General features: G+C 38.4%; 1 protein-coding gene across 5 annotated transcripts in view; it reads left to right on the top strand.

The window, feature by feature from the left end:
- Positions 1-1419: 1419 nt before the first annotated feature.
- Positions 1420-24990, top strand: part of STAU1 (staufen double-stranded RNA binding protein 1) — a 53455-nt gene continuing 29884 nt past the window's right edge. For 2 of the 5 annotated variants that reach the window (XM_037006257.2, XM_037006258.2), the window contains exons 1-3: positions 1455-1676; positions 10369-10438; positions 16724-16997. In XM_037006257.2, coding sequence (XP_036862152.2) covers positions 16793-16997 — 205 coding nt within the window. In that variant the 5' untranslated portion in view covers positions 1455-1676; positions 10369-10438; positions 16724-16792. Of the gene's footprint in view, positions 1677-10368; positions 10439-16723; positions 16998-24990 lie in introns of all 5 variants that reach the window. The other 3 variants (XM_037006259.2, XM_073236470.1, XM_037006260.2) reach the window with 3 other exon arrangements.

Here is a 24990-nt window from a genome sequence, read left to right on the forward strand (position 1 = left end):
TCACAACACTAAGGACACAGTCTCATCACTTTTCAGGTGGGGAAGATGAGACAGGGTATTAAGCGCTACTAATTCGTATAAGCCCTGGGTAAGATAGGAAATTGTTCTTATTTAACTAAGGGGGAAACTGAGAACCAGCTGTATGGTGGTCCAAGTCATAGAGTAAAATATAAAGTCTGGACTAAAAAAAACAATGGTTCTCTCTTGGAAGGAGGGAAGAAAGTTGAGGCTGGAAGTTACAAGCCCATCACTTGGGCCCCCATGGGTGATAGTAAACATGGGCCAGAACACCCACCTACCTTTACACCTTTTAAAAGATTGATTATGCAGGGACCTCAGCTTGGAGTTCAGAGAAACCCCTCTATGTCTGCTTCTTTACCCAGGTGAGTATGGCATCCAGCCTACTTAGAAGTAAGAAAAAAACCTCGCCTTTAGCAGAGGGCTGGACAATATCTGAATGTTGCTTAGTACTGTCTAGGATGAGCACTAAAGGAAAAGTGAAAGCCCTTTAACTGTTCTTGATGTCCTGAAATTCAGTCTCATTGCATTTTACAAGAAGCAAAGTAAGAAGCCCTGGTCCAAAGCAGTGCTCTGTGGCTGGAGCAAAGACCCAAAGCTTGGTGGTTCAGAGAGGCCCCTTTAGCCACAGCATCTCTCATCATGAGTTTATGCAAACTGAACTAAATTACGTTGGCAAGAAAAGATTGAGCAATATTTAGATACTTATAAAGAGAAAGTAAACTTTTTAAATAGTGGGGAAGCAATCCAGAATGAGCAGGTGAGAGGAGCCTGGGCATCTGTGGTTCCTTCTTCATTCAGTGTTTCCCACACCTCTCACAATGTGTGCATTGTTTTTTTGCTGGGTGTGATTCTAGGGGTCCAAGATTTCGCCCATCCCCACAATATCCCAAAGCTGCTAGAAAACAATGAGTTTATCTAGAGCTGGACGAAATAAACAGCAATCTTGCACGTTTTGCCTTTTAAGTCATTATGAAAGTTACTGATTTTTTAAAGAATGTCTTCACCCCCACCAGAACGTAAGCTCCATGATGGCAGGCGTTTTTGTGTCTGTTCACCACTGTATTCTCAGCTTTGAAACAGGGCCTTGCTCATAGCAGGCGCTCCGTAAATATTTACAGAAGGAGGAATTAGGAGGAAAACAAGAAGCAGGAAGGCGGCAGAGGAAAGAACACGGCCCCGCCCCGCTTCCGGAACGGCTAGCCGCCCGCGACTCCCAGCAGGCCCCGGAGTCTAGGGCTGGCCGCGGCGAGTAGCCGGAACCAGGCCCCCAGCCCGCCAAAGCTCCCGGCGTGCCTTGCGAGGGCCGGCGCCGCTGCAGCGCCTGCCGGGACTTGTGGTCTGGGCCGCGAGTGGGGGTGGGGCCGAGCATGGAGGCGGGCGGGGGCCGGGGGCGGGCGCAGGCCCCTCCCCCGTCACTTCCTGCCGGGTTGCGGGCGCCGAAGCGGCTCCTCAGCGTTTGCGCCGGCGGTCGCAGCTTCTGGCTGGGCTTCCTTTTCCTTTGACTGTCGGCTCGGCGGCGCCAGCCTTCTTCGCGGTACTCCGCCTCATCCTTCCCGCCGTCCCTTCCTCGTCTCCCTTCTTCCTCCTTTCCCTCCTCGCCTCCGCCGCCACCGCCCAGACCGCCGGCCGGGGGGCGAGCTCGGGGCAGCAGCCAGGTGAGGCGGCCGGCCGGGCCTGGCGGGGCCCGCGAGGGAGTAGCGGCCGCGAGTTGGTGGGCGGCGGGTGGGGCCTAGGCTTCGACGGGCCCACGCGCCCGGCCTCCTTCCCCGGGCCTCCCGCCCGCGGGGCCTTCCCGGAGGAGGCGGATCCTCCCGCGCCCCCCGCCTCGGGGCGGCGCGCGGCCTGGACCCCAGACACTCCCAACCCTTCAGCTCTTGCTGGGGCCTGAAACAGGTGCCAGGCCGCCTTCCCTCATTCCTTCTCGCGGGCGGGCATGCCGAAGTTATTCCTGGGGTATGGGGTTCTCGGAGCTGAAATCCAGAGCATGTAAATCCCGCCTGCCGGGTTTGTAACATACTGGTTATGAGGACGGCCCAGGTGTCCAGTGCGGGTACAAATCCCAGTCTACCCCCTTGGGCAAGTCACTTAGACTCTTTGTGTCTTGATTGGAAAAGGGAGCTAAGTGCAGTCTTTGCCACCTCAGGCTGTTAAGGTTCAGTGAAATGGGACGTTTGAAGCGCTTACCAGAAAGCCAGACCCACAGCGTGTCCCAAATAAGCCGTCTGCATAATTTATTAGCGAGATATTAAGGTATAACTTTATGGGTAGTGGACACAAGTTGACCTACCTACCCATTTGGGTTTCCTTAGAGGCAGAAATGTTCAGTATGCCCTCTGCCAGCACCGGGGCATTGTTTTGGGTTGTTAACGTCTGAAAGGGGCGTACGTTTAATTGGGACGTTCTGTAAGTAGCAGTCTGTGAAAGATAGATGCTGTTATATCCATCTCCTCCGCTGAGCAAACTGCAAGATTTTCACCAACTCTCAGTATGAGCAACGTGTCCATTTTTTTTCTGCCATCGTCCGGCTTATTGTCATTCCATTTCTGGAAAAGTTGCTGGCAGAAGCTTTCCTTGAGTTCAGCAAAAACCTTTCTGTGCCAGGCTCTGGAGAGGGGTGTACGAAGCTGGAAAAATAAGTCTGTGCTTTCTTGCGCCGCATCTCTAACTTGTAATTTTTTTTTACTGCGGCTTTGCTTTTATTCCCTTCGTCCCTGTTGGCCGACTTTCCTTTTAAGCACTTGCCCCACCTCCGTATTTCTTCTGTGGAAGTTTTCTTGTGTTTCGGCGAAGATGTGTGTTTCAGTCTGTTCTGCGTCTGTTCTCTGGCTGTGGGGACGTTTTTGAGGTTTATCTTCCCTTCTGCTTGATGCTTTAGTTGTTTAGATGGTGGTGGAAAGAGAGTTAAACCAGGTTTTTGGTCTTTGAGGAATCATCATACTTACCAAATGTAAGTTACATTGCTGCTTGTTGAAGTAAAAATTAAAAATACAGTTGGATTGTAGAAGGAGCAGTTTTCAGTTGTCCTGTTGACAGGTGGGATTTTTAAAACAGCAACTTAATGTAAGGGTATTGAATTTCTTTTAATTCTGTGCTGCTTCGTATAGGTGTACCCTTTATTAAGGAAATGTATTTATTGAGGTTCAGATTTACAAGAGTAATAAGTGTGTGTTTGCTGTACTGAATAAACCTCCTTGTATCATAGGATTGTTTTAAGTAGTAAATTTTGATTTATACCCATCTCTCAGTAATACACATGATGCAAAATGGCCTCCCTGTTTTGACATTTTCCTAGAATTTTCTGACAGTCTTACCATCATTTCTAGTTGAAAAAATATTTTGATAACTCTTTAAAAACATTTAGGCAAACAAGTATGCAAGAAGTACAAAGCACATCTTCTGCCATATCGAAAGTGTATTTCAGGGAAATGATGTTTTAATATTGCAGTAGATAACCTAAAACATACAAAAGTCAGACAGTATAGAGAACCCCCATGTCTTGGTCATCAAGCTTTGACAATAATTAACTCATAGTTAAGGTCAGTCTTGTTTCATGTAATACGCCCTCCCCCAAACTGGGTTATTTTGAAACAAATCCTTAACATCATATAGTTTTACCAGATGGCCCCAGACTGTTAATGTGTTGCAAAATATACTTTTAGGGCAATCATAGTTCTCATTTTGTTTGGCTTCTCATCTGTGTTTATACATGATTACTGCAGGGGGGAAAAAAAGACCAGCGGCTTAGCTATTTAGTGCTTACCCCCCTCAAAGTCATATCTAAAATACTGCCTTGCTTCTTTGTGTACAAAAGCAACAGTTCTTGAGCTATTAGTGACTGTAATTCAAAAGCAATAAAAAATACAGATATCCCTAATCCTGTTTTGGTGGAGAGTTACTGTTAAACCACTTTTGATGGAGAATAGCTTTGTGTTAAAGTTAAACTACAGTTAATAATTCATAGTGAAACTTTCAAAAGTTTCTTTACAGTAGTTGTGTAAATATGCTATCACCTTAGGTTAAGAATTAAGCAAAGGAAATAATAAACTGACTGTGTACATGGCTGAAGATCTTGGGGGAAAAAAAGCAAAGGATATTTGATTTCAAAACTCTCTGTTGAATTATTTTCCACAGGAACATCCTCCACCAGCCACCCCCAACACCATCTGCTGTATTTACAAACAAATTTAGTAAGTTTGAATAAATTCACAACATAGATGGTCATGTTTTCCTTTCTTGTCTAAAAAGAGCTTTCTCCTGGAATGGCAGTTGACAGGAATATTTGTTGTCATTATTTTTCAGATTTCTGGTCATGAACAGTTTCCAGCTTTTAGACCTGTAAACTTGTTATTTTTAAAATGTATAGACTTACTTTTGAATTTAATCAGGTACAGTGAAAATGTCTGTTATGTTTTAGTTAATACAGCCATGTAGATGGGGTGGAATATATATCTCTCTTAAAATTAGGGGGTGGGGGAGACCCAGTTTGGTATCTAAGAAAGGACACGAAATGTACTTTATTTCAAAAAAATGCTTAGTGCTTCCCAGTATGCTTAAAGTAAAACTTTTAAGTATTTAGACTTGTTACCATATATATGGTTTGTTCATACTAAATTGCTCTCTTTTCAGATTAAGCCATAAAGCCCTTTTGTATACAGATTATTTTAAGTTTAGAAATGAGCATGACTCATGTAACTTCCCGCCACTCATTAGCATTATTCTGGGTGTAATCATTAAACATGAGGCTATACTGTACTACTTCATCCAGAGACTCTGCCCAGTAAGACAGCAAAAATATTTAATATAGGAGACAATAGAGTGGGTCTCAGCTTGTAGTGCAACTTTCTCTGATGCCTTTTTACTGGATGGAGAGTGAAAGTCATCAGCGTAAAAGTGAACCTTTCATGAAAAAGGTGTCTATTTATGAGATGTCATGTCAGTTCCAGGGCCTTTATTTTTGTGACCCTCCAAATTGGATCATCTTATTTAATGTCCTACTTAACGTGTACAGAATTGCTTGATTTGAGGGAATTGTAAGTTCCTCAAAATGAGCTTTTGAGGTTTCTTTCTCAGAGTGGGATTTTGAAGCCTTCAGAAATGTTCAGAGAATTTTATGATACTAGACCTATAACAGATTGTCATAAGTTACAACTTGAGATGATAGAGACCTTTGTGCTTAAAGTGGTTCTGGGGTAGTTTTCTATGTTGAGTTTTTCCTTAAATAAAACCTCATCAAAATTAAGGCTGTAGCATTTATGCCATTCCAAAAAATGTAATTTTTGGAGATTAAATTATGAGAAGACATGTTAGTTGCTATGGTTATTTCTCCCCAGCATTTCAGTATGAAGAACTGCTCAACGTACAACAAAGTTTAAAGAATTTTAGTGTACACCTCTGTATCTACCACCTATGTCTGCCATTAACACTTTACTATATCAATATTTTCTTCATCTGCCCTTTCCTTTAATTTAGCAATCCATTTCATTTTTTGGTACATTTCAAAGTAGATTACAACATCAGTACATTGAATAAATACTTAAACATGTTTTTTACCATAGTTAATTTTAAATTGAGGTAGGTCTGTCAGGTATTCCTAGATCTTTAAGAGCCAAGAGCCTTGTTGATTTTTGTTTCCAAATTTGCTTTGACTCCAAAACTTTCCATTTATTAAAGGATATTGTGTAATGAATTTTTATATCAAGGAGTCCTTGCTTATCTATGAGGTATTAGGAAGCTTGAATAACATTGACCAAATTGTTTGTTCTCACCTACTAAGGAGGTGGTAATAGAGTTATAAATATGTAGCTATGTTGATCTTAACAAATGTCACCAAATTGGATGGCTTGGATTAAGCTGACAATTTAATGCCCTGAGCTAAAAAAAAACCTTACCAAAGAAAATTGTTATTTAAAAAGCGGTAAAGTGGAGAAATTATTGCAAATAGCTTAATTAATTTTTAAAATATTTATATTCCTTAATAATGAGTAAGGTTGCTGTAAAGGTGATTTATTTATATCACTAGATAAGTGGAGGTAAAAAGTTTTCTGAAGTTAGGACACATGTTCATTTATTTGTTAAAGGAGGAGTATATTCAGGGGGCTCTCAGTATATTTACTGCAAGCAGAAGTTGAAAAATCTATCCGAGACAGTATTTACTTTCAATTAAAAATTAAATATTAAATCTGTAGCCCATCTGCTTCTGTTTAATCTGGAATCTAATTTGGGAGAGAAGTGTGATGACTTTGTGACTTTATAATAGTAATTGAAGTAAAATAGACCATTTTATTATAATAAAGATGTCATAATTGTTCTAGAAGATTTTTGTTAACGCTACCAGATTATAAAGTCTAAGAAAATCTATTTAGGTCCCCTGGGATCTTTTACCTAAATGAAAATGATTGCTCATCAGATAGTCTCTATATTTGATGTAGGTTTAGAACTGGTTGCTGCCCAGTAGTGGGCTGATTTTAGTCAGCATGTTCTGTATTCCCATATAAAAGGTTTTTTACAAATGGTGTGTTGCTATAAGTTTATATTTATAGATGTTTATGTGGCTAAGGACAGGATTAGTGAATTTGCTGGATAATGAGATTTGCTACTATTTATTGAGCTCTTAACATGTTGGTTAAGATTACAGGGTGAGAGTTATTTTGATGCAAGAAAGGAATCTTAAAGGTCAGATTGAATTTTTCTAATAATATAAAAGCTGCTGTTCATTGAGCTCTTCCTTTGTCCCAAGGTTGAGGTAAGATGCCTTATGTTGTTATTGCTGATACTTGGAAACATCTTTGCAGAGGAGTCATGAATAGCTGGGGATATTGAGGCCCATCTGCGTGGCTAAGTAACTGGAGCCAGGGTCCTGAGTTCTTTCTGCTGCACCACACTTTGTCTCTGTGCTCAGGTGCTTTTGTTTAGGGTTATTCGTTTTGTGTATCCCCAGTGCCAGCACTCCTCCACCCAACACGCTAGTAAATTTTGTTCACTAGTACTTTAGACCAGAAAAAGTCTGGGTCAGTAATACTCAGTTTTTTAAAATGAACCCTGTTTGTGATTCCCTTGAAATTATTTGAAGATTTACAGTTTACTTTTGTTTGTTGTGTTAGATTGCTGCGGTCAAATTGCTGCTAAAATTCTAAGCTGATTCAATGGTTTGTTGTGGGGTAACATAGAAGTAATGGACAAGATGTTTCGTTAACCTTTGTGTTGTAGAACCTGTCCCCTAAATTATTGGTATAATCCTTCATGAAGTTAAAAATGATTTATTCATGATAGACAAGGTTGTTGCTAAGAAAATTAATTTATTTAGAATTATAATACTCTTGTTTTATCGGATATGAGTTAACTTCAGATTAACTTTATACATAGGGTTAGGTGGCAGTTGCCCTCTTTGCTTCCCAGCCATTTCTAACATCCATTTCCTGGCTAGTGGTATTGGGACAATTCAGTTTAACTTTCTGTTTGGTATTAAACTGCCTCCTGAACAACCTCTTTTACTTTATTTGAATTGATGGTCTCCTGAATAAGAAGTGTCTTTGGTCCTTCATCTCATGGCTAGTCTTAAAAGCATATATGAAATTAAGCCTGCTTTCGGGTTTGTGGTTTTAGTGAGAATGGTGTGTGAGTTTCCATTTCGTGTTTAACCTCAACTGAGGGGACTGCCTGGTCTGTAATGATATGGGTGTGTCTCATTAATCTTGAAAAGGTGTTGGAAATGTATGTGTCTTTTCTATGGGTGGAGTGAACAGATAGTGCTTCTTAAATTGGTACAATATTGGCTCCCTGTAAGTATGAGCTTTATGATGTAACTGGATCTTGTTTGATCCTCCCATTTTTGCTTTGTTAGAGTTCGTGCTTGCTATAGATTAAAATTAACTGAGGCATGAATTTTCTGCTCTTGCAGATTCCACCCTGATGAAAATAAGGCCTTTGTCTGCTGATGCCATTGTGATTTTGTACAAAATCCTCGGCAGCCCTTCCCTCTGTCAGAAAGAAGATAATTTTTATGTATTAAGTCTGATTATTTCTTGGAGACTTAGATTCTTTGTTGCACAATTTAGCCAATTTGTTCATTTAAGTTCTGTGACCCTTGATGACTGTCAAATATAGTTAGGTAAATAAGCTTCCTTTTGGTTTGTAGTATAGTGAACCTTTACAGTCTGGAACATTTAGAATATGACTATACTTTCCAGTACCTAACAGGTACTAATTTCCCTGTACACTGAGAATTTATCTATTTAAACAACAAATATGAAAAAGAATAAAGTAAAAAAAAATTTTTTTGGATGTGGTTCTAAGTTTGCTACTTTTTTCTTTCTTAAATACTGTGTTTTGATTGTGATTTATTAGTATCATTTTATGGTATTGGTTATGGTGTGCCTTAAGAAAGTGATGTTCAACAGTTAACTTCAGTATGGAATGTCAGAGTTTACAAACATTTCACTTAACCGATTAAATCTACACCAAGAATCACATGATTATTGTTTTATTTATCATATGAAATTGGTGATAAAATCCCACTTAACGTATTAAAAGGTTAAAGCTTACGGATGAAGCTTGCTCAGGGTTATTCAGCTGAACTCAAGTTGGGAACTTAGATCCCCAATCAAGAGTTTTCTTCACCGCACTGGTTTCCTCTTCTCCTAAGTCAACATTTTGCAGCCAAAGGGGCTGTTGTATTCTTAATATGTCTTTAGTTATGAGGTTATGTGTATTATAAATGATTTGTTACTACAAATTAAAATGCCACTGTGAATTACTTAGTTCAGTTTGTTGGGTTCAAGGTTATCTATGCAAATATGAATTCCAAAAGGACAGGGATTGCATTTCATTTGGGCATTTCTTTCCCCCAGTGCCTAGAACAGTGACTGCAAATAGTACGTGTTCAGTATTTATTTGTTGACTGAGTAATGAGTTTAATGTACTCTTTTGCATTCTAGTATGCTCTCTTGAGTGGAAGAGAAAGGGAATTAGGCCTAACCCACAGTCTTTCTTCACTGTCTTTGGAGTAAGTGCTGTGTAGATTTACTAGTAATAATCATGATGGCTTTGGATTATCATTGGAAAATGGGGGTTTTAAAAAAATGAGTTTCCTCATGGACGTGTGAATGGTGTGAATGAGTATATGAATCTCAGCTGTCACCTGTGTAAAGATGTTTAAATCCAGATGGTTGCAGACTGCTGCATTTCTCTCCGCTGCACTGCCCTTTTCTCTTTGCTGTTAAGTTGTTGGCAATTTCTTAACTTTGTCATTATGTCTAACTCTAGCAGCTCCTCCTTCCCCTTCTAATTTTTTACATTCTAGTCTGGGCTAGAAAACCAGATAATCAAACCTACCATAATTGTTCAGTGAGCTTGAATTGAGGGAAGCCCTGTTGGTAAAAGGCATGGGCTCTGTATTAGGTGGTCTTAGACATCTGTTTGGGATGCTTAGGTGCCTTTCTCAGTTCCCATTCAGGCTAGTCTTTTAAATGGGTGAGATTATGGAATAACAGTCTTCTAGATTTTGTTGTTAGTATAGTATACTATTTATAAAAAGAAGAACTTGAGTTGTTAAAATAATGTAGAGTAACAGAGCTCATGATTTTATTTCTGCTGTCATTTAGACAGTGAACAGCTACTTTTTATTGTCTGTTAAGTCACAGTAGCAGAAAGAGATTGAAATGAGCAAAATTACTTCGTTGTAAAAATGCAAAAAGCATCTCAAGGTAAGAAATTTTGTTTGTGAAAGGTTCTGCTATCATTTAAAAAGGAGGGACCCTTTAGATAAATCAGACCTGAGTTTGAGAATTAAACTCTTATGCCACCTGAAGTCCAGTTCTAAAGAATGATTATGATTCGGATTTATTAAAGGTAATGTGCTTTTTATCATATTTTGCAAATTAATATGAATATTTATGTACAAAGTACTGTTTCGTAAATATTCCCATGTAATTACATTTGCATCACCAAGTATGTGGTAGGGACATTTATGAAAATAAATATTTAGCTAGTAGTTAAAAGTGGAAGCTGGGGACACCTATATAAAAATCAGGCTTGTGTGATCGGACAGTATATGTTGTCCAGTCCATGTTTTGAAATTAATTCCGTGATATTCACTGCTCTCTTATCAGGAAGTGAGACTGAAAAAGAAATTTCTACTCTCTCATGTCCATGTTGATGCAAATTGCACTTTACTCAGTGCCCAGGCAATTGTGTCTTGTAGGCTCTATGGTGTGCTGCTTCAAACCATGATATCATGCTTTCAAAAACTCTCCTACTTATAAATTTTAGTGTCCCCAAAACTTTAGCAATATGTATCTTCATTTTCAGAAAAAGATCTCTAGTAAATTATTCTTGTTTCTTATTTTCCAGGAGTTTCCTAGCCACATAACCTTCAGAACTGAAACAAAACAACATAGTTCCTGGAGCACCTCTTTTTAAGGTACACATAATTTGGCTCTATAGTTTCAGGCCTATTCATTATCTGAAATATTTTTTAATTTCAGTGACTTTTGTAGAAAATGGACTTACTTCTGGTTATAATATTAGAGAAACAAGAAATTTTTTTTATTAATTTTATTTTGGTATCATTAATCTACAGTTACATGAAGGACATTATGTTTATTAGGTTCCCCCCTTCACCAAGTCCCCCCCCCACATACCCGTTTGCAGTCACTGTCCATCAACATAGTAAGATGCTATAAAATCACTACTGAGAAACAAGAAATTTTATGCAGTTTGAATTATTTTTACTCTTGAGATTTAATTGGAAAGTAAATGCAAAGAAAATTGTTGGCAGAAATATAAAACCCTCTTGCCAGCACTGCCATATACTTTAAATGTAGACATGAAAACTGACCACTGAAGTTGTCACTAAATATAACTCAGTCAGTAAGTATCTTGGTCATAGAAACTTTTGTAATTTGCCTTTGATTTCCCAGATTGTTCTTGTTAAACTTAGTTTTCAAACTTGTGGAAATATTCAGCATTGTTTTCTGTCATGAGATAAGGTTTCACATCAGATTCCATTTACTACTGGCTGCTTGTGGTCATCTAGACGAAAAAGGTTTCCAGAGTGTTCAGGATTTTACAGTCTGTTATCAGGGCACTGCAAAGTACACTCCCTGTGCTGACACTGCTTGGGGGTGTTTGGCCATTCCCCTCCAGGAGCTGAGAAGTACATCACCATACCATATCTCTGAGGCAGTTGTTAGTTGACAACCCCAAATGAGGAAATTGGAATGAGGAAATTGAAGCATAAGGAAGTTAGAGATGTTGTAGGAAGCTCAGTGAGTGGATTTACACTCATCACACTGAATTTGTATAATGTGTTTCTTTTCCAGAGGACTGAGGAACTATGCTTCAGAATCCCTTCAGTGTTTTAACTCTCAGATTGCTACAAGTGAGGCTTGATCAAATACCATATTACCAGTGCTTTGGGGAAACCAAGGCACTGAGCATTGGGTTGCCAAGAGTTGGACATATAATCACTGTCTGAGTTGAGAGTAGAACTGAAGGCCGTGACTCAGACATTTGATTTGATTTAACATTGTCAGTTGCTACTTAGCAGCAAGACTGGTTTCTTAGAAACTGGATCTTGGCACTGGTGTTTTGCATGAAGATGGTGGTGAATGCAGTCATGTTTCTAGGTAGATGGCACATGGTAACAGACTACAATTTCCCTTTTCTGAAAGGAAAAGCCAGTTAACTGTTAGGCTGAACCACGACCCTTCTTATTCAAGAACACGTTACATGCTCCTGCTCTTAAAAATTTCCAGCAAATCATGAGTGGATACTGATTTCGGTTAGTTTAAAACATTTTTCTATTTTCTTGCAAGTTTAGATTTTAAAAACACTTGTGTATTTACAAAAATAATAACTGTTTGAGTTAGTTATTTTTAAGAGTTTCTCCAAGGGGAGGGAAGAGGGGAACTTGATAAGGTTTCAAAGTTAGAAAAGAAAATAAAAGTTTCCTGCTTGTTAGGCTGTGGAGGTAAAATTTTTTTTCCTTTAGTACTTAGTATGGTGTGATGGTTTTTCTAGGATGAACAATTAATAATGAGTTCTTTTTTAGAAAGTGTTTCTTGGACCACTTCTTTGGAAGTGTAATTGACCCACCTGATGGTTACATTTGTGTGGAAAGAAACTCCTCCATTGTCCACTTGGCCTTGGGCCACATGTGAGCAGGGCAACATTCAGTCACTTATATTGGATGCAAAGATCTTTAAAGCTTCGGTTATTTCCAGACATTATTTTTGGCTGATTTGATTGTCTTGCAAATAAATGATTGTGTCTCCTCAGGACTCCTTGCCCTCTGTCTCTTGAGCACGAAGTACATAGTGGTTTTTTTTTTTTTTCATTTAAATAGCTTGGTCATATTTCTTTTAAAGACCCTTTTATTATTTTTGAAATGATACATGAATCTGCTGTTGGATATTATTTGCTTGACATTTACATTGTCTTTTTGGAAATGATTATGTAGGATGATAGTGATTGCCATGTTTCTGTAGTTGTGGCTTCCCTGTTTAAGTCACAGTAGCAGAAAGACATTGGATAATGTTTGGAGTCAATGAATTGCTGTTTCCTGGGGGCAGGGGATGGCAGATGAAGTTGGGGAGGTGTGGATGGGGAGGTGAGTTCAATTTACAGAAGATATAAACCACGTTGCAACTAGAAAGATGTTATAAAAGAATCTTGGCAATAATAGTTGGATATAGGTGAATGATGTGTATTTTAAGGCTATCATAGGAAAAGTGGTTTATTCCTTAACTCTTTTGTTATTGACAAAGTTTCTCTGAGAGTAGAGACTCAAAAACTAGACACCAGATTAATAGATTTATAGTTTGTCCCTTAAAGATCTCTTCTTGTGTCTTTGAGGAAAAGTTTAACAAATAGATTCTTTCTAGTACTTGAGAATGTACAGTCTGCCATGTAAGTGTTCACATGTGGTAGATGCTTAATGAATTTTTGTTGACTACTAAATGAATATATCCTAAAACTGCTACCAATACTGCTGATGCTTCATCATAGCAAGAAACTTCAGTACTCCTTTGTATCTGTGTAACCATACTACATAAGATTTAATAAAGGACTTGTAAGGGGAGATACTTAGTGAAAGTTTTGTGGCTATCTAAAAAGTTTGTCCAGAATTTGGATGACTTCTTTTCTTTTGTTTGCTTCTTTTTTTTTCCTTTTTAAAAAATATGTCTTGTTTAGAAACTAAAGGGAACAATGTGTTGATTAAACATAAGTATAGATACTTCATTGTAAGTCATATGTTGATCCAGTTTAAAAATTGGCTATTAAAAATGTTTTTCCATAATTGCTAAAGTAGTTATTTCATACTACAGTGATTTAAACAGTCTATTAGTAGAAAATGAATAAGACTACACACTATTGCAAATAGTTCTATAAACTATTTCTGCAAGGTTCTGCTTTCTAGTGTATTAAACAAATCATTCAGACTGCACTCACTAAGGCCCAGTCTTAGTAGATTCACTGCTGAGGAGTATGCTCTTTGTGCCGAATCACTTTTTAGCACATCATGTATAATTTTAGAAAATGCTTCTGTAGAGTTAATGTGGCCATATTCCCCTTCCTCCAACACATTAAAAAGTACTTGACACTTGTAAAATGGAAACTGCCAGCCAAGGTGAGATTCTCTTTGTGAGATTTTTGTGTCACCAAATTTAGGACCCAAGGGGACTTGGAATTAGGAATCTTTTTAAGAGGTAGCCATGACTATCATATTACCACATACCATATCTGTTACAGTGCTCACATATGCTCTGTAAGGTTAGGATTTGAGAAAAAGATGAACATGTTTTCCTGAGATGTTGTCTAAAGCTCTTCAAATAGGAAAAAGCCAGGAGATTGAAGGCCCTTATCTGTGCCAGAGGCTGGGAAATTGCTGTACATCACAGGCTTAACTTCAAAGGTGTTTCCAGCACTGGGCATAACTGAAGAGCCTTTGTGTTTCAAACTTTTCAGCCTAATTTTACTATATGTGAAATACTGTTCTTCAATAAGAAGACTGTAACAAAGCATTTTAATCTCTCTTGAGTCCCTATTTCATGTGGTGGAAACAATCCTTGAAGACAGGTTTAAAGGAAAAGACAAGTTTTCATTTAAGGATTTAGTCTTCAGGACAGAATACTGTTGAACAGCAGGTTCTAAATTTATACAGAAGTAATATCTCCAAAACTCCATGAATCCCCTGAATGTTGCTATGATCTATATAAACAGCAGTAGTGAAAGGCTTTACATTTTCTTTGAATTATGTGGGTAAACAATGTATTTTCTCTCACCCATAACTATGATAGCTGCCTGGCTTCTCTTTGGGAGAGGAGCATCTGTTTGGGTTAAAAATTAGCATCATTGTTTTAGAGCCTTTTGCAGTGAAAAGGGGATTTTCTTTTCCTGCTTTTAGAATATGCACTACTTACTACATTAGTAAGAGCTTGTCTTGTGGGTCACTATATGTGTACTTGAAGCGGCATCCTTGGTCCTTCTACCCATGAGATGCCAGTAGGTCCTCCCAGCCCCTCATTGTGACAACCAAATAATGTCTCTGGACATTGTCACATATCTTTGGGGAGCAAAATTGCACCCTCTTTAGAACCACTGCTTTAGATTCTCTTTTCAAGCTTACATAGAGGTGTAAAATTACCAAATGACTAAAAATTAGTAAATGAATACTGTTGGTTGAATTTTAGTATTGGTCATGCTGGAAATTAAAATTTTGTAATGTACATACAGAGCCTTATTAGGAGGGTTTAGTATTTTTTTATTTTCAGTTCTGAACTACTTGTTTTAACCAGCTGTTATAAAGACATCATTCCTTCAGCTGTCCTTGAGGTTAACATTTTTTGGGGCAGCCTCAAAAGCTTGTTTGTTCCCTGCCCACCTCAACTTCTAGAATACTTAAGGTATTTATGTGTGTGACTGGAAATGCTGGCAGGGGGCCTGTTATAAACAGCATTAGCCAAAAAATATCCCTTTGGGCTCCACCTTTTCTAAATTTAGCTCATTGATTCAGTCTCAGACTTGTAGAGCCTCCCAGGGCAGAGTTGGGTTGCTCCTTCTGGGACGTGGGTAGGCTCTGGAGCAGACACTTGCTTTTGGCTTATTTTTTGACCTGTGACCTGTGGTTGATGTGAAATTGTGAGTACACTATAAGTGATTTTTCTTGGTTGAAAATGCCAGCAAGACAGAGTTTAGAAAGGGGAGTTAGGTAGGGAATGAGTAAAGTGGGGAAAGGGAAGATTGAGAGAAGTATTTTTATTTTGGCAGCTGAAAGAAATAAAAACAATGAAAGAGGTCATAGCGGACTTAAACAGTTCTGGACTTGTTTCTTGACTCTGGCACCTTCTCTGGCTGTGGCCATTATCTAGATCTTCAGTAGATCTCTGTTAGTAAGTTCAGCTTCCAAAACTAAACAAGGAACAACTGCAGTGTTGAGAAACTGTGTTGAGTAGCTATGTTTATGCCTCTATCCAGTCATATTTCAGCTGAGGTTTTGTTTGTTGTTGGTTTTTTGCATTTTTTATTTTTAACTTTTGCAGGCTTTTCTGCTCTCAGAGAGAATGTGCCAGGACTCTTCCAGTAACTTAATTGCTCTGGTTATTCAGCCCTTTCTAGAGGTCCAGCTTCAATTAAACATCATTTTGCGACTTAAACAAAAATTAAAGTAACAATTACTCTAATAGAATTTCTATTTTTCTACTTAATAGAAATGTTCTATGTTTCTGCTTTAGGAGTTGGCTTTTTCTAGTCTTTGTTGCTACTGGTTATATTTTAGTACGTTTTTGACTTAAACATTTTCAGCTTTTTGAAGGATGACCATGAAAATGAGCAGTGCAGAACTGCCCTGTTTTTGACTTGTGAAGAAATTTAAATGTATTTAGAAATAATTCCTTTGGAACTTAGAAGGTGATATAAACAAATCTTCTCTGCTCCCCAGACTCCACCCAACCAGGCACACCAGGAAAATTGCGAATCTGAATTCTGTTCCTTTCTTTATCTTCTTCACTTTTGCTTTTAATAGTACAAACACTATAGAATGTTCTTTGCTATTCAGATAACTTCTCAGGATTGTCACATTGATGTGGGTTCAACAGTTTTTTTATTTTGCGTCTGTAGTTAAATGAGACCGTCTCAAACCTCTTAGGAAAACAAACAAATCTTTTATCATACGGAAGAAGAAACAGCAGAAGTGAGAAATACCTCTCTTTCTTCAGTCAACTTAAAGGAAAGCTCTGAGGGTGCCAATTTGAGCACATGGCCCTTAAGTGGAAGCAGTTTTTACAATTCACCTCTTAATGGCGTTATGAATCTTCTTGTAGTTGGAGACTTGAAACCTTTTACCAAATCCCATTGTCATATGGAACCTCTCCATATTTAAAATATTTGAATAGAAGTTGTAGTTTTTAATTGATATTCAATAGTAAATATTATACCCTACTGGTTTTCTTTATAAAATGAACACGCAGAGCATGCAGGTGTTGTAAGTCATTTAAAAACACTGTGAGAAAGTCACAAAGCCAGGAACCTTAGTGTATACCAAGGAGAAACACATTTCTCATTTCTTGTACATCAACATAGCCACATGCTAAATGGGGCTAGTTTTATTCTTGAGTAGGTGACACCAGTTTTGTCTGAATATCGGCAATTAATATATCTCCTCTATAATTTACCTTTTTCATTTTCTTTCCCTTACAACTTTTAGGTAGAACTTTAGACTTCATAGCACTGAAAGCTGTTTACCTGCAGTTGTTCACTTTTGTTGAAAGTGACCATGTCTCAAGTTCAAGTGCAAGTTCAGGACCCATCTGCAGCTCTCTCAGGGAGCCAAGTACTGAACAAGAACCAGTCTCTTCTCTCACAGCCTTTGATGAGTATTCCTCCTCCTACTAGCTCTCTGCCCTCTGAAAATGCAGGTAGACCTATTCAAAACTCTGCTTTACCCTCTGCATCTGTTACATCCACCAGTGCAGCTGCAGGTAAGCATATGAATCAAGTCTCTTCTGTTTCAAATGTTTTCTCAGCCTTTTTTCTGACCTGATAAGTAGATTGCAGATGTAGGGAGCTCTCACACTTAGGTACAGGAAGCAGAAGAAAGTATTACTGCCCATGCTTCTTTATCCCAGATATGAAACACTTGGTTGTATAATGGATTGATGGAGGCCTGACTTGATTTGTTTCAAAGTGTAAGAAAGAAAATTGAGAACTAAACTGTAAAGCCTAGTCTGTTATAAAGTGGTGGCTGGCAGAAAGAACTGAACAATAAATACCACTTTGGATATTTATTGTTCTATGAGAAAATTCTGCTTTTAAAATTACTTCCCAGAACTGACAAAGAACTCTTGTATGTGTAAGCTCCCTTTTTTGTATGTCCATAAGAATTTTATCCCAAGCAAGGGGGCAGCCAGATTTACTGGAAAGCAGAAGAATGCATTGGCATTTGTTAATTTTTATTTTGAGCAAGTAAGTTTAAGTTGAGGAGATTCCAGAGGCAGTTTAGAAATCATAGTAAGGACCAATTAGAAACCTAACAAGAAAGCAGAGATTTTAAAAAGGAAATAGGTTTAGAAACATTCAAATCTGATTACTCAAAAATAAAAATGAACAATATATGCTCATTGATTAGAAAAGACTCGCAACACTAAAAACAATACTCTGCTCCTCAAGACCCCCCCCCCAAAAGTGGCAAAAGCAGCTAAATAGGTATCTCCATACCAGAGTCACCTTATGCTGAATTCTTTTCAACCCCTCATGCCTGACAATTTCCCTTGCATTTCTTTCGATCCTCTCATTTCTTTTACTTGGTTAGTCTGTTCTTAAGAGTGTTAGCTTGGTCCATTCAGCTGTTAAGAGTGTTAGCTTGGTCCATTCAGCTGCGTGGCCTCTATCACGCCACCTCTAGACTTCCTCGAACTGGCTCACCAGATCATATTCTTGACTTTTCTAGTACTTTAGAGATTCAGTTTTCCCCAGATTTGCCTTTTGAGACCGTCTAAAGAGGAAACATCACAAGACTATTTCAGTCCCCTGTGATTTATTGCTTCTTCTTCTAATGTCTTCTTATATCCACATCCTATTGACTTTTAAAACTCTGCCCACCAAGGCTATTTTATTTTACTCATATAATTGACAGAAATGATAAGGTCTGGGGATGGTAGCCTTTGGAGGTAAGACTAGGAGACGCCACAGGAATGGGAAGTTAGTTGTGTGGAAAACGACGGTCATTGTTTGAGAAATGGTGTTGGCATGTTGAGTTTTGTAAAATAACCAACAGGGCACAGCTGACAGCTGTTGCAGTAACCAGTGTGTCTGCTCAAAAGAACTCCTTGGTTTTCTCTTGGTTGGTTATAATAGCAATGCTTCATCTGATTTCCAGTCTTGCTCGCCTGCCATGGCTTACCTACTACCCTGACTTCTTTTCTGTCTCTTTAGAAGACATACCTCTTCCTAGGTTACCTGGCTTCAGCTACCTCAGAAAAGATCCCCGTCGTGTCTTCAGGCCTGTGCCCACAGTGTGGTTTGCAGTTTTGCATCACTATGACTCTAAATTCTTAGACCTTCAGTTTGTTGTCCCTCTTCTGTCATGTCCAGGGGAGAGTAGTGATCTTATTTATGTACTGCTAGTTGAGTTCAGTGCTCTTACATTATTTTCAGTTCCTTCTAACATGGCACATGCCAAAGAGAAAACCCCAGTATGTCTTGTGAATGAGTTTGCCCGTTTCAGCAAGATTCAGCCTGATTATAAGCTTTTAAGTGAGCAAGGCCCAGCTCACTGTAAGGTAAATAATGTCCATACTGCTTGTGCATTTTTAACCCCTCAGGAGTGTGTTCTTTTTTATACTGTTGCAAGTGGTGCTCTGATTCAAAATACTTACTTCCAAACTGCTGTGAGTAAGTCTTAAGAAGATGCAAAAAGTATAGATTTTTGGTGAGTCACTTCATTTTTCATCCTTTTAGAGTGGGTCAAAAAGAGATAGACTTCTTGAGAAAGGGGAACCCTTCTACACTGCTGGTAGGGATGTAAGCTAGCTCAAGCATTGTGGAAAGCAATATGGAGGTTCCTCAAAAAACTAAAAATTGAAATACCATTTTACCTGGGAATTCCACTCCTAGGAATTTACCCAAAGAAAGCAACTTCTCAGATTCAAAAAGACATATGCACCCCCATGTTCATTGCAGCACTGTTTACAGTAGCCAAGATATGGAAGCGACCTGAGTGTCCATCAGTAGATGAGTGGATAAAGAAGATGTGGTACACATACACAATGGAATACTATTCAGCCATAAAAAAGAAACAAATCCTACCATTTGCAACAAAATGGATGGAGCTGGAGGGTATTATGCTCAGTGAAATAAGTCAGGCAGAGCAAAACGAATACCAAACGATTTCCCTCATTTGTGGAGTATAACAACAAAGCAAAATTGAAGGAAGAAAATAGCCTACTCACAGACTCCAGGAAGGAAATAGTGATTACCAAAGGGGATTGTGAAGTATCGTGATTGGTGCACATGTTGTGTGTGGGGTCATGGGGAAGACAGTGTAGCTCAGAGAAGACAAATAGGGACTCTGTGGCATCTTACTACACTGATGAACAGTGACTGCAAGGGGTATTGGGTGACATGATAATAAGGGTGAATGTAATAACCACATTGTTTTTCTTGTGAAACCTTCTTAAGAGTGTATATCAATAATACCTTAATAAAGAAAAAAAAGATGGGCTTCTTTTTGGAATATTTGGTTTTTAAAACTCCAATTACTATGTGGTTGGAGTTTTGAATAGAGACAATTCCCAAGCATCTGTAGGTGATTTCCTAAACATTTTACTGGCTGCAGCCTCTCTGGCTCTCTTCCCATTTGCATGTGTACAGTAAACTGGGTAGGGAGGGGATGTGAATGGGAAGTCAGTTTTACCATTTGTTAGCAATTCAGGTAAAAGGTTTGAAGATGAGAAGTAGACATTAGTCTCAGAGTGAGCCCTCTGGGCTGTCACTGATTTCATTTCTCCTGCCATCTCCCTTATCCGGTAAATGAAAGACTGACTGTGACATGAATTTTCCTATTAGTTACTCAGGAATTCAGTCTTTTAAGCTTGTTTGATATCTTTGCTAATATAAATCTTGGAATTTAAATGGTTTTGCATGTCTGGCTTTATCTTGTAGTACAGGAGGTTAGTAGGAGACAGGAGGAATTGGGCCTCCTATTTCTGATGGCCTTGCAGTAAAAACAATATAGTCAGGATAAGTTGACTCTTTTTTTAAAAATTTTTATTAAGGTATTATTGATATACACTCTTATGAAGGTTTCACATGAAAAAACAATGTGGTTACTACATTTACACATATTATCAAGTCCCCACCCGTACCCCAATGCAGGCACTGTCCATCAGTGTAGTAAGATGCCACAGATTCACTATGTGCCTACTCTGTGCTACACTCTTTTCCCTGTAATCCCCCACACCATGTGTACTAAACATAATACCCCTCAATCCTCTTCTCCCTCCCTCCCCACCTGCCCTCCCACACCCCTCCCCTTTGGCAACCACTAGTTCCTTCTTGGAGTCTGTGAGTCTGCTGCTATTTTGTTCCTTCAGTTTTGCTTCGTTGTTATACCCACAAATGAGGGAAATATTTTGGCACTTGTCTTTCTCCACCTGGCTTATTTCACTGAGCATAATGTCCTCCAGCTCCATCCATGTTGCAAATGGTAGGATTTGTTTCTTATGTCTGAATAGTATTTCATTGTGTATATGTACCACATCTTCTTTATCCATTCATCTACTGATGGACACTTAGGTTGCTTCCATATCTTGGCTATTGTAAATAGTGCTGCGATAAACATAGGGGGTCATATGTCTTCTTAAATCTGAGAAGATGTATTCTTTGGGTAAATTCCTAGGAGTGGAGTTCCCGGGTCAAATGGTATTTCTAAATTTAGTTTCTTGAGGAACTTCCATGTCGCTTTCCACAATCGTTGAACTAGCTTACATTCCCACCAGCAGTGTAGAAGGGTTCCCGTTTCTCTGCATCCTCGCCGGCATTTGTTGTTCTTAGTCTTTTCGATGCTGGCCATCCTTACTGGTGTAAGGTGGTATCTCATTGTGGTATTAATTTGCATTTCCCTGATGATTAGTGATGTGGAGCATCTTTTCATGTATCTGTTGGCCATCTGAATTTCTTCTTTGGAGAACTGTCTCTTCATATCCTCTGCCCATTTGTTAATTGGGTTATTTGCTTTTTGGGTGTTGAGGTGCGTAAGTTCTTTATATATTTTGGATGTTAACCCCTTGTCGGATATGTCATTTACAAATATATTCTCCCGTACTGTAGGATGCCTTTTTGTTCTGTTGATGGTGTCCTTTGCTGTACAGAAACTTTTTAGCTTGATGTAGTCCCATGAGTTCATTTTTGCTTTTGTTTCCCTTGCTCCAGGAGATGCGTTCAGGAAGAAGTTGCTCATGCTTATATTCAGGAGATTTTGCCTATGTTGTCCTCTAAGAGTTTTATGGTTTCATGACTTAATTCAGGTCTTTGATCCATTTCAAGTTTACTTTTGTGTATGGTTAAACAATAATCCAGTTTCATTCTCTTGCATGTAGCTGTCCAGTTTTGCCAACACCAGCTGTTGAAGAGGCTGTCATTTCCCCTTTGTATATCCATGGTTCCTTTATCATGTATTAATTCACCATATATGGTTGGGTATATAACAGGGCTCTTTAGTCTGTTCCATTGGTCTATGGGTCTGTTCTTGTGCCAGTACCACATTGTCTTGATTACTGTGGCTTCGTAGTAGAGCTTGAAATTGGGAAACATAATCCCCTCAGCTTTATTCTTCCCTCTCAGGATTGCTTTGGCTATTTGGGATCTTTTGTGGTTCCATATGAATTTTAGAATGATTCTCTCTAGTTCGTTGAAGAATGCTGTCGGTATTTTGATAGGAATCGCCTTGAATCTGTAGATTGCTTTAGTCAGGATGGCCATTTTGACAATATTAATTCTTCCTATTCATGAGCACGGGATGTGTTTCCATTTATTGGTATCTTCTTTAATATTGGATGAGCTGACTCTTTATGCCTCATTTTTCTTGACATGCAAATCTCAAGCCTTGAATGATACCAAGTTTCTCTTTTCATTTGACTAAAAGTAACATCAACCACAATCATAACTAGGCATTGTAGCATGGTGTGGTTAGGTGAGTCACCTTTAGAGTCAGTCAGATCTGGGTTTGAATCCCAGTTTCTTCCTACCTGTGTGACCTTGGGCAAGTTAATACCTTCTAAACCTCAGTTTCCTCATCTGTAAAATGGGGATAATAATACTTACCAAAGAGGTCTATTGTGAGAATTATATGGGAGCATATAAAGTGGGGAGCATAATGCCTGGTGCTTAGCAAACACTTGGGAAATGGTAGCTGTTGTTATTAATTATACATTTAAGAAAAAGAAATTTCCTATTACATGAAGCTAGTTTAGTTGTTCTACAGCATAGTTACTTATATTTGAAATGTTTCTTTACTTTTGGAAGGCAGTCATTTTCTATAATTGTTGTTTCTTCTACAGCATTTTTTTAGCAGACCTTAACTTCAGGATTCCCTTTACTAACTGTTTCTGGTATTTTTTGAAATGCATACTTTCTTACTTGAACTTTAGTATATATAGGTAATTTGGCTGTGTGTTCAGTCTATAACTGCACTTTTATTTACCCACAAGTTCAAGAGGAAAAGTTATTCCCTCCTAAGTGAATAGGAATGTTAGACTATTTAAGAGTCAGAAGTCTGGTGTACTTTTTAATTCTGTCAAAACCAAGATCCTAACCTCAATACCAACCTTTCACACAGAAGGCAGCTGATCGGGGAAGGTCCTGGAGAAAGGGAGGGCTGTTAATGAAATAAACTTTTTTTTGTGTTTTTTTTTAAGCATTTTCTCCTTCCTTGTCTTTCCATGAAAGGGTCGTGAAAATGAGCCAAAGATTGCACAGCGTTGACTTCAGGCCAACCAGGGTTTTGAGTTCATGCTATTTGGTGCTTAAATGAGTCAACCTTGTGAACTGCAGTGTAAATGCAGGGGACTCCTAATGTTTCAAAGGGGATGAAGGATTCTTTAATTTTTTCCCTTTAGTGGAAGGTATATACTGAAGGATTCTGAAGTTAAGACCTACAAGAAAAATCAGCTAAGAAGACAAGTCACTCCCATCCCTTCATGCACCAAATTTAAATGACCTAGGCATATTCAAATCAATGTTTCTCATCTAAATTATTCATAAATGAAATGAAGTGATTTCCAATGACAAAGAAAATAAGAAAAATAAAAGCTCAAGTTGGTTTTGCTAAATTCCAGAGTAGGATTCTCAAAGTTGGGAGTGGATCAGAATAACTGCGGGAGCTTATTCAAAATACACATCTCTGGGCATGTGTATTTTACCAAGCTTCCTAGGTTGTTGTTACTAATTTTTCCCTAAATTAGTCTTCAGATGCAGGCCAAAGTTAAAGAATGATTGTGCTATGATGGGTCATAATATTTTGACAAAGAATTAACTATTCTAATAGGATTAACACAACCTAATTTTAAGAATGGAATATGTACTTGGATTACCTTTTACACTTAAAAAGGGAAAAAAAGGCTTTGCCTTTGTTAGCATTTGTTAAGGACAAAATTAGCTGTTTTGGATGCCTCAGAATTGAGTTCAGAAATGTTTTTAGATCTTTGCTTGCTGTGGATTTGATTTTCTTCTGAAAAGTGGAGGAAGTGTCTGAGTAGTACAGTCTTAGAGTAGTAGAAGGCAGCATTTTAGAACCTGGCTGACATTCCTAAGTTTATTCAAGTTTTTGTCTTAATGGGATTTTGTTTTCAGACAGGAGTCCACAAACACTTACCACATCAAAACATTGTCTTACTTTTTATGAGATACTATTATATGTCTATATCAAGCTTGCTAAATTGTTTCCATAAGAAGTAATTGGAAGACAGTTTCTATTTGGATGACCTCCAAATACTCAGTGTCTAATATTTTAGTATATAGGACAACATTTTTTAATCTCTGTACTTAGCCCCATCTTTTAAAGCATAGTTTTTTCATGGAGTACTGTGCAATGCTAGTTAGTTATATATATCAATCTTTTTGTGTTTATAAATAAAACAGAAAAATGGGGGTGGAGGGCTAAATTACCAAGATAAAATGACCAGTCCTTTTAAACCATAACCATAAAAAGTGTTCAAGGTCCAAGTGATATACTACAGTCAACATCAGGTATCATGATTTGAGAGCTCACGATTTTCACTTGTAGGTATTTACAGCACAGCTAACACTTGGAGATCGGCACTGGGAAGCTGAGGGAACTAGTATTTAAACAGCCCAACACACAGCTGCTGCGAAAGCTTTGGAAGGAACAAAATTTCCTAAACCCATAGTCCACCCTTTCGTAGTGAAGGAAGGAATCCAGGTATTAGGCATGGGCCAAGCCAGGTTCCTTTCAGAAGTGTGTCTAGAGGTATTACTTAGTATGTGTATGAATTCTTTCTTAACTAACTTAATGATTTTGAAAGTGCAGAATCTATACTACCAGTGGCAAATAATTACCTTTCAAAATCTTTAACCTTACTCTATCTACAGCAGTGGTTCCCAATCTATGGTCCCTCGACTCCTGATGATCTTAGAAATTTCACCAGTTTCTAAGATTTCAGAAAAGCTTAATGAGAATACATTTTTCTTCCCTTGAAAGGTTGTACAGATTGCCAAGAATGTAGGTTTTTAGCTGAAATCTTTTCAACTTAGTGTGGTAATATCGATTATAACATGTTGATCAGAAAGCCTCATTGTCATTATATGTCTTCTGATCATTAAAAAAAGATGAGAAAATAAATATTTGTTACTAAATACAAATCAGGAGATAATAATATCTCTTCAAACAAGGGATCCAGGCAGGGAGAATAGTAATAAAGAACATCATCCGGTGAAAGGTTGCGAGGCCCTGGCCTG

The sequence above is a fragment of the Manis javanica genome, chromosome 5, assembly GCF_040802235.1.
Source record: "Manis javanica isolate MJ-LG chromosome 5, MJ_LKY, whole genome shotgun sequence".
Lineage (NCBI taxonomy): Eukaryota > Metazoa > Chordata > Mammalia > Pholidota > Manidae > Manis > Manis javanica.